The 10,232-nt window shown below is 48.4% G+C and overlaps 1 protein-coding gene across 3 annotated transcripts in view; it reads left to right on the plus strand.

Moving 5' to 3' along the window:
• The window catches only part of Sf3b1 (splicing factor 3b subunit 1), a 38,838-nt gene extending 29,924 nt beyond the window's left edge, over positions 1-8,914 (plus strand). For 2 of the 3 annotated variants that reach the window (XM_010631962.1, XM_010631964.3), the window contains 7 exons: positions 61-243; positions 328-439; positions 1,982-2,102; positions 2,435-2,566; positions 3,650-3,922; positions 6,537-6,753; positions 6,938-8,914. In XM_010631962.1, the coding sequence (XP_010630264.1) occupies positions 61-243; positions 328-439; positions 1,982-2,102; positions 2,435-2,566; positions 3,650-3,922; positions 6,537-6,753; positions 6,938-7,096 (1,197 nt within the window). In that variant the 3' untranslated portion in view covers positions 7,097-8,914. Of the gene's footprint in view, positions 1-60; positions 244-327; positions 440-1,513; positions 1,584-1,981; positions 2,103-2,434; positions 2,567-3,649; positions 3,923-6,536; positions 6,754-6,937 lie in introns of those variants that run through there. The other variant, XM_010631965.3, reaches the window with a different exon arrangement.
• The last annotated feature ends 1,318 nt before the right edge of the window (positions 8,915-10,232 follow it).

Consider the following 10,232-nt stretch of genomic DNA (forward strand, 5'->3'; position numbering starts at 1 on the left):
TGTTTTTTTTTTTTTTTTTTTTTTTTTTTTTTTTACTACAACTTCATGCTTCTTTTATAGGACTCTGTGATGTTGAATGGCTTTGGCACAGTGGTCAATGCACTTGGGAAACGAGTCAAACCGTACTTGCCTCAGATCTGCGGTACAGTTCTGTGGCGTTTAAACAACAAATCCGCCAAAGTCAGGCAGCAGGCAGCGGACTTGATCTCTCGCACTGCTGTGGTCATGAAGACTTGCCAGGAGGTAAGCTTTCCCACCACATTCCTGCTTCTTCTCTGAGCAGCCTGATGTGAATAGTGACATTTTAACATTTCTCTTCGGTTTTAGGAAAAGTTGATGGGGCACTTGGGTGTCGTGCTGTATGAATATTTGGGTGAAGAGTATCCTGAAGTATTGGGCAGCATTCTTGGAGCCCTGAAGGCCATTGTAAATGTAATAGGTATGGAATTTGCTGGTCATGTAAGAATTTGTTGTTTTTTTAACTACTTTTTATTTTTGAAAGTAAAATATAGAATCATTTAGGAGTTGGGTGATCTTTATTACTAAAAAAGCTCTTCAAGATTGTAGTTAAGTCAGAAGCAGTCACAAAAATTGTACATTCTTAATTAAGCCCATCTTATACTTCATAGAAAAAAGAGGCAAGTTTAGGAGCTGAGAGGTAAGGAGGCAACAGCCACAGGAGAGGGGCTACTAGAAGGAGTGAGTCTGCTAAAAATATTATGTCCTGTTCATGAGGGAGGGCAGCCCTGGAGCTTTATTTTAGTTTTAGAATGAAATTGCAGGTGCCTTTTCCACCTTGGATTAGTACATTGTGATGACAAAGTTTTTGATTGCTATCAGTTCTAGGAACATAATTAGGAAGAAAGGGGGATTGATAAAGTCATTGTCTGATCTTTTTTATATCCATAGTTTAAAACCTGTTCATTCAGTTTTCTAACCCATAGTAAAAATAAAACTATATCATAGGGCTGGGGATTTAGCTTAGTGGTGCCACTGCCTGCCTTGCAAGCGCAAGGTCCCTGTAAAAAAAAAAAAAAAAAAAAAAAAGTATATTATAAATATTTGGATATAGAGAACAGAGCTTTTTGTTTTAGGGAGTATGAAACGCAGATTATGACATGCACAGCAAGCGAATGATTTCTTGTGTTTAATCTCACTGTAATTGAACAAAAGTGCTATCTGAAGTAACTCCTTGGTCAGAAGAAACCTAACGAGGTCAAAATAGCTGACTGTGGTAGCCACTGTTTTTCTCATTTTAGTAAGGAGCATTTGTGCAATGTATTGGATCTTTGGTTACATTTACATGTAATTCCCAATTCAGCCCAGTCGTGTCTGCTAGAATGGTAGTGACTTGCCAGAATTAGTTGGCCACTCTTGGGGCACTGCTTTTCAGGAAGTTGTGAGCCAGGCTGTTTGCAGGGAAACACAGGAAAAGCCCTCGAGAGAGCAGAGTGAGCACTTCTAGTTAGAGCAAGAGCCCCTGCCAGCTGCCTCCTTTCTTCTCTCTTCGTAGGTGTAAATCCCATCCAAGTATGCCCTGCATTGCAGGGAGACTGGAGCTCTGTATGTTTTGCAGTTAAAGGGTAAGGGGGCCCTTTCTGGACAATTTTGCTTTAATTTACATGTCTGCCTCTGGCTTACATTGTTGTGTATGGCCGGAACATAAGCTGTCCCCATAATTACATGTCAGTGTATAAGTACATTTCAGAACCAAAGAAAACCTTTTTTTTTGTTACTGAGTACCCATCATTCTTTAAATCACTTCACTGATTTCTTTCATTTCTATGCATAATCAGAAGTTCCTAATAAAAAGTTAAAAACAGTTCTGAGTCTGGTCAGAATCTGGGGCTTTTCTCTCTCCTTAGGCAGCTGTAAGTTTCTATCTGTGCCTAGTCACATGTACGTTATGAAGTAAAAGGCAGAATGAGTGCCCAGAGGTTACTGTCCAGCGCTGACTGAAGTGCTGACTTCTGTTATATAGGTATGCACAAGATGACCCCACCCATTAAGGACCTGCTGCCCCGACTTACTCCCATCTTGAAGAACAGGCATGAGAAAGTGCAAGAGAACTGTATCGACCTTGTTGGGCGCATTGCTGACAGGTGAGAAGGTGGCCTGACATTTTATAAAGGCTCACATTTAGTCAGTAGATTTGCTGTGTTGCAAATGTTACATTTAGTCATTTCAGCTCAGTAGTGGAAAGTTGACAGTATAGTTTTGACTAAATCAGCCCTTTTGAGGAGTAGTAATAACTTGTTTAATGTTCGTGTTTTGGGAACTGAATTTGCACATTTACCTTTTCAAACTTTTGGAGGGCCTGGGTCATGGTTCAGTGGGAGAGTACCCTAACCCTAACCCTAACCCTAACCCTGGATTTGTCCCCAGCAGTGCACAGAAACCTTAACATCACAAAAATATATATTTTTTTAATTAGGGGAGCTGAATATGTGTCTGCAAGAGAGTGGATGAGGATTTGCTTTGAGCTTTTAGAGCTCCTGAAAGCTCACAAGAAAGCTATTCGCAGAGCCACAGTCAACACATTTGGCTATATTGCAAAGGCCATTGGGTGAGTATTTCCACTCTTATGTCTCAGTAGACTCGTGGTTTTGGGAAATACTTCTGTGTAGAAATCTCCTGAGGTATAATATTGATGCAGTTGAGAAAGCATTTCATTTAGCCATTGACCTTACACATTTAAAAGTTTAAAAATTTAATTAGACTACATAAAAGGCTTTAAAATATCCATTTGTCAACTTTAGACCCTCAGGGAGGGAAACAGTCCCGTTTTTAGAGTGATTTCAAATTTTTGGTCCTTATAGGCTATTGCTTAAAATATTAAGGCAGTTTCTTAATATCACGGTATAATTTGTGTCACATATTAGGATATTGTGTGTTTTTTTAAAAGTCATTTTATGGTTAGTCCATAAATTTAAGTTAGTTACAGCTTTATGGGACCTTCTGTGCTTACGTACTTTTCCATCAGTACCAGACTAGGTGGAATAGCGATTCAGAAAATGTGTGGCTTAGTCAGTTAAGAAAGCATTTCTAAGAAATAAAAGTCACATTAATGGGGTTGAGCTCCCCGCCTCTCAGGATGCACGCTTCTTTCTCCTGTGTTTGGTTAACATCGCTGCTAGTTTCAGTGGTGTTGAGATGAAGTTGGCGGCACACATAACTGCCCACTGCCCGTTGTCCTGGGCAGTGTTGGAGGAAGGGACAGTGCCCTGCGTGTGAGGCCCGAGCTCTGGCTGCTCTGCCTCAGGATCTTTGGTGTCTGTTCTGACACCCAGAGTTCCCTTAAACGTGTACTCAATGCCTTTACGCTTCAGAACATTTGAAGATGGAAAATGATGTTTGAAAATTAATCCTCTTTTGAATTTAAAACTGAAACAACAGGCTGGAGATATAGCTCAATGGTCCTGCTGCCTACCTTGCAAGCGCAAGGACCTGAGTTCGATTCCCGGTACTGGGTGGTGTGGGGGACAGGAACAACACGCTACTGACTTGAAAATACTGCGTTTTTTTAAATAAAATTACCAAGTTCCTAGTGATTTCTTACTCGATTCCTTTCCATATTTAACTTTCCCCTGCATGAGTTTTGACTTGGAATGTGATAGTTTGCCACCGCCTTTTTTCTCTCTCTCTCCAGCCCTCACGACGTATTGGCCACACTTCTGAACAACCTCAAGGTTCAGGAAAGGCAGAACAGAGTGTGCACAACTGTCGCCATAGCTATCGTCGCCGAGACATGCTCCCCCTTCACAGTGCTCCCTGCCCTAATGAACGAGTACAGAGTCCCTGAGCTCAATGTTCAGAATGGGGTGTTGAAGTCACTGTCCTTCTTGTTCGAATATATTGGTGAAATGGGCAAAGACTACATTTACGCTGTGACGCCGTTACTGGAAGATGCTTTAATGGATAGGTGAGTGACGAACTAAATGCAAAGAAATAATTCTTCTTTCACATTAGAACTTATTTATCCGGTGACCTGTTTGTTGTGATGTTGTTATGTTGTTAGAAGAGAGAGTCTTCTCAGGCGTGGTGGCACATGCCTGAAATCCCAACACTGAGGAGGTTGAGGCAGGATCGTTCTGAGTTTGAAGCCAGCCTAGACTGTATCGTGAGAGCCTATCTCCTGCCACCCCCTCCCCCTGCAAAGAAGAGAAGATAGTAACTTGGATGGATTTTTACAAAACTGTACATATGATGTCTTAGTATGTATGTTGTAGTTTTCCAAGTTTCCCTCCTCCAGTTTTAATCCGCCTGTACCTACATGGCAGTGTTTCAGAATACATTTGTTTGGTTTTGTTTTTTTGAGACAGGGTCTCGCTATGTAGTTGAGACTGACCTGGAATTCACTTTGTAGCCCATGCTGGTCTCGAACTCACAGTGATCCTCCTGCGTCAGCCTCCCGAGTAGAGTGCTGGGATTACAGGCGTGCACCACCACATGAATACATTTGGAAAGCAGTAACCTTTAAATTAGATGTAACTAGAGGCAGCGATGAGCATGAATTAATGTGGTGGACCTGAACTTTTAGCCCTTACCGCGAGTGAAGCTAGAATTTCCCTTAGAGCATGGACTGCTGAGCATGTCCTTCAGTGTCACCCTGCTCCTTTCTCAGGCCTGGTGGCTCAGATGGTGACCACCAACCCTGCACTGCTTGAGTTATGTAATGAGCAGAGTCCAGGGACGGAAGGGCAGGGTGCAGGCCAGGGGCCTTGCTGCACATCTCGGTGAGGAGCATGTGGACGAGGAGGCCCACCTGAGGAGAGGTGGGGACCCCGGTGGCCTCGCACTCTGGGCAGTGCCGTGCTTTCGAGTGGCACCCCCAGGTGGGTTCCCGACGTCGCAGAACAGTGCTGTAGGGCATGCCAGTGGGGTGCGGGCATCGACTGGGCAGCGTTGGGGATGGGCTCGGGGCCGAGGAGCAGAAGGGGCTTGTCTCTGTGAAGTGGACCAGCCTGGCCGTTGGAAAAGCTTTCAGGGTGGGTTAGGGCTGTGACTTTGGTTCTGGTTTTGCGAGATGGCCCTGGAGACGTCCTTGTTGCTTGGAATGACCACTAGGAGCTGACTGTCTCTCTACCTGGGCAGCCCCGGCTTTGGGGACTGCAGGTGCAGGGTGGTGACCAGAGGAGACCCACGGTGTGCTCCTTGGAGCCGAAGGTCGTGCTGTGTTCATCTCAGGGTCTCGGTCTCGAAGGTGAGGGGCTTTAGTCTGGTTAGTGCTGAGCCTCCTTCTGTCACCACTCTGCTGAATGGTCACGGAGCAGAGGGGGATCGGACCCAGAGTTGTAAGGAATGAAGGAAATGGGCAACAGACTGAAGACCAAGCTTTGTGTTGCTTTTCTTTCCTGTTGGCCTCTGTAGCCATAAGAAACAGGTTGAGGGGCAGGGGTTGGCTTGTCCTGTGTCCCTGTGGTGGTCTCTGTCCCTGAAGGCATCGAAGCACAGTGTGCTGAAAAGCTGAGGGAGTAACTGTCAGAGTTAGGACAAGAGAAACTGGAACGAGAGAGACAGGGCAGGGAGTCGGCAGCGAGGGTGCCGCCCTGGTGCAGTCCCCACTGCCCAGAGCAGACAGGGGTGCAGATGCCAGCGGGCGCTGAGCTGTCTGTCCGTGAGATGCTCGAACTGTCTGGGTGGAGTGCAAGCTCCTTCCACCCACTGCATGCACACCCCATGCTCATTCTCAGAGTGACGTGGGTTAGCAGCTCATCCGTGGACACAAACATAAATTCAGGTAACACAGGAAAAGAGTTTGTATTTCTCTAGGTTTGAGAGAAACTCATTGATCATCTTCTTGGAGTGAAGTGTTTGAATGAAATTTCATATTTACATTAGAGGAGATTTTTGTTTTGGTATAGGGGATCAAACTCAGGACCTTGTACTTGCAAGGTAGGCACAGTGCCACTGAGCTAAATCCCTGGTCAGAGGAGATTTAATTTTTAGTAACTTATTGTATGCTAGTATCTGAACTACTATCAAAGATTTCTAGAGGCGCTGGGATGTATGTAGTTCAGTGGTGCAACGCCTGCCTGACAAGCGCAAGGTCCTGAGTTCGATCCCTGGTACAAAAAAAAAAAGATTGCAAATTAATAGTGTTGAAGGTGAGGTGCTGTGAACCTTCATCTGTAAGAGTCACATGGATGGACCTCTTTGGTTGCCTGCTTTTTGAGATAGGGTCTCACTGTGTAGCCCAGGCTGGCCCCAAACCTCCTGAGTGCTGGGGTTATAGGGATGCACCACGACACCCAACTTTTAGTAGTGCATTAATCCAAAAACACACAGGGCTCTTGTTCATCTTCTCTTTGAAGATTGGTTAGAAAAGAGGCTGATTTTGAGCTTTAGGCTTGAGTGGTCCAAGCAGAAGTTGTGGCGTGGATCCTTGTGGTCCACAAGATGAGTCCAGTGCAGGTTGCAGGGTGCAGGGTGTGGGGTGGGTCCCGAGGTCCGCCCCGAGTGAGCGGTGTGGTTACTAGAGGCGGGGAATGTTTCCTGCAAAGCAGCTGCAGCAAGGCCACTTCCCTCCTCTGCAGGGACCTTGTGCACCGACAGACAGCCAGCGCAGTGGTGCAGCACATGTCGCTGGGCGTGTATGGCTTCGGCTGTGAGGATTCTCTGAATCACCTGTTGAACTACGTGTGGCCCAATGTGTTCGAGACGTCACCCCATGTGATCCAGGCAGTCATGGGTGCGCTGGAGGGGCTCCGGGTCGCCATCGGGCCGTGCAGGATGCTGCAGTACTGCCTGCAGGTGCGTGTGGCGTGGGCCAGGCCGTCCTGCGGGGGAGGCTGGTGGTGCGGGGTGAGAGTTTGTCCTTCCACTGTGCCGTTGTGCGTTGCTAGGATGTTTTTCGATGAAGTCTCTACAGTCTGTTAATGTTGTAAGGTCATGTGTGCCTGAACACTGAGGTCACGGTGTACTTTGCTTGTTGCAGGGCCTGTTCCACCCAGCTCGGAAGGTCCGGGATGTGTACTGGAAGATCTACAACTCCATCTACATCGGCTCCCAGGATGCTCTCATCGCGCACTACCCCCGCATCTACAACGACGATAAGAACACCTACATCCGCTACGAACTCGACTACATCTTGTAGTGTCCTGCTGGCTTCATGTCCCGTGCACAGCTGTTTCACCCTTAAACTTGCTTCAGTTTGGTGATGTAAAATTTTAAACATTGCCGATCAGTATAGAGCTGGTCCTAGAGGAAGAACTAGAAATCCTGTAGCATGATTTTTAAATAACCTGTCTTTGTTTTTGATGTTAAACAATAAACGCCAGTAGCGACCAAGAACACAGTGATTATGCGCACTATACTGGAGGGATTTCATTTTTAATTCATCTTTATGAAGATTTAGAATTCATTCCTTGTATTTAAAGGGAATGTTTAATTGAGAAATAAACATTTGTGTACAAAATGCTAATTTGTGTGTGTTTTTTGAACATGAACTGTAAAATGCGGAGCTTTGATAAAAGTATCAGTTTGTGTAGAAACTGGCTTACTTTGAGCTTTTGTGGCCTGGTTTGTAGAAAGTAGTCGGCAGTGTACGAGCTGTGTGCCGTGGTGGCGTTTTGTCAAATTGCGTTGTTCCGTTGGTGATGTGCGGCAGAGCTGAGCGCTGTGGCTGCACTCGTGTTGCACCCTCACCTCTGTCTCCAAAATGCTTCTCCCGGCCTCAGGAGGAAGTGGCCGGAGTCCACCCTGCGGTCTGTTTGGAAAGCAGGTGGCCGTCTTAGCCGAACGTGCAGCCTTTGGCGCTGTACCTTAGGGAAGGGCCTTTGCCTCCCACCACTGGGCGGGACACGGTGACGCCCCTGCCCTGGCCTGGCCTGGCCTACTGATGACGGGAGCCTCGGCCACGCTGAGCACTGAGGGCTGCATCTCCCGCCTGCCCTGGTTATGCAGCTGATGCCCACGTGCCCTGAGTTCTGGGGAAACCAGGCACTGGGCTTCAGCGAGTTTGGCAAGTTTTTCCCAGTTTCATCTTACGGCCCCAGGCGTCTTGGCTTCAGACCTTTGCCTGCCTGCCCGTGGTGGTGCTGTCTCCTCTGCAGCTGTGGGCACTGTTGGAGCTGTGTGGACAGAGAGAAGGGCTTTGTGCTCCCGGGCCATGGCGGCTTGGGGAGCTCCCACGTAGAGAACTGGTGAGCGGGAACAGTCCCCAGGACCTAGCGTCTGCTTTCTCACAGTGCATGGCACTGTGCAGTAGTCAGACACACGTTCCAAATCCACCGTCCTGTGCTCAGAAGTTCTCGGGCACTTGTCTCCCTCCCGGCGCCATATTAAATCCTGCTGCCTGGCGCGTCTCAGTGGCCTTCAGTCATCATTAATCAGGAGAATGAGTACGATCAGATGCCAGAGCCAAAGCCTACTTTTCGGCTGCCCTTGGGAAGTCCTAGTTGGGTTTCCAGTTCAGTTCAGTTGTCTACATGGGTACCGGTGCTGGGCCCCGGCTAGTTCAGGAGGTGGCTCTTGTAGTGGGAGCAGGAAGCCGGCACACCTTGCGCCCCTGGGATCTTAGTGGAGAGGAGAAAGACGAGGCTGTGACCTAAAGTTGTGGGACCAGCGGCTCCACCGGCTGGGGTCACTCGGGTGCCCCTTACTGTGCGGGGAAGCATTTTGTGATGTAGGCGTGTGAGAGATGCTGTGTGAAGCTCTAACCCTCAAAGACCTTTTCTTTTGCACTTTGTTTTGATGTTTCTTAAAAGCCAAACTTTAGCAGAGAGAAATTAAATGTTCGTATGGGGGCTTTTCTGTGGGCTTTTGTTGGTGTTTCTGTGGGCCATTGCCCTCTAATGGAATTAATCTCTTTGGCTGTTCAGTTTTTTCGTATTGTATTTTTTAAACTTGTTGTATGGTGCCTTGCGAGCACCAAGTCCCACCGATGAATAAAACTTACTGTCTGAAGTCCTGCGCACCACGTGTTACTCTTGAGTCGCCTCTGTTGTTGCCACACTGCGCTTTCCTGCCCATGCCGCTTAGTAAGTCAGCTCTTTGGGTTCTCTACCCAGCAAGGGAACTTAATGCCAGGAAACCAAAGAATGTTTCTCTTGATAAAATAAGGAACCAGAAGAGATCATTGCAGCTGTGCATGCTCCGTTGTTTGGCTCTGGTTTCCAGCTGCTCCTGAATCTGATGAGGTTAAAAGTGTCCTGAAGGACAACGGTGCCGGTGTCCTGGGGTGGGACCGGAGAGGCGCGGTCCTGACCTGGCCACGGCCAGCTGTGACCTGCGCCCTCCGCCAAGACCCTCAGGCACAGGACCGGAATGGCTGCACAGAGGACCAGAAACCTTGCCAAGCACACGGAAGACCGCAGGTGGGCTCAGTCCCCGAGGGCCTGGAAGTGAGCCAAGAGGAGCCAGTCGCGGGTGCTAGGGGACAAGGAGCACAGAAGGAGCTGGGCCCGTGGGCAGGAGCCGTGGGCGGGCGGAGGGAGCAAGGTCAGCGTGAAAACCTGGGGCAAGTGCTTTATCTACTGCAGTCTGATGCTACTTCGGGAAGAAGGGTTTTACTTCTGGGTGCAGAGACTGCGCCTTGACCACACACACACGACGGGCTCCCACTTGAGCCAGGAAAGAACAGCCCGTGTAGGGGCGGTGCTGGACAGCACAGTCTGGGGAGCGCCTGAGTCATCTGCTGCCTTTACCGGTGAGCCGGGGACAGGACCCAGACAGGTGGAGCTGGCTGTGGCCTCGGGGCCGGAGGATGACAGCCGTGTCGGCACTGCCTGGGGGGTTCACCGTGCTGGGAATTCAGGCTCGGGAAGAGGAGTGGAGAAGCCGATGGGTCCAGGCTGAAGCTCCGGGATGGCTCCGTCCTGGCACAGGTGAGGGCAGGGTCACTTGGCACTGTGGTGAGGTGAGGCCCCAGGAGAAACGGCTCCATTACTCTGAGCGCTCGGTCCCTGCCCCTGGCAGTGCGGCCTGGAGGTCAGGGCTGATGTGCTGATCTTTGCAGCACATAGGTTCTGCCTGCCCTACTGATGAGAAACCCGATTTCATTTTACTTCTGAGGATGGAACCCATCTTTGTACTGAGCCACTTCCACAGCCCTTTGTAAATTTTCATTTTCAGCATTTTGAGACAGTTAAGTTGCCTTAGTAAATTGCCTGGGTTGGACTCAAAACTTGGGATCTTCCTGCCTCAGCCTCCCGAGTGCTGAAATTGTAGCCGGTATCACCATGCCCAGCTGAGAAGCTGCATCTTCCAAAGAAACTGATTAATGTGTACAT

This window comes from Fukomys damarensis, unplaced genomic scaffold, assembly GCF_012274545.1.
Source record: "Fukomys damarensis isolate Sample0158 unplaced genomic scaffold, DMR_v1.0_HiC HiC_scaffold_26, whole genome shotgun sequence".
In the NCBI taxonomy this organism is placed as follows: Eukaryota; Metazoa; Chordata; class Mammalia; order Rodentia; family Bathyergidae; genus Fukomys; species Fukomys damarensis.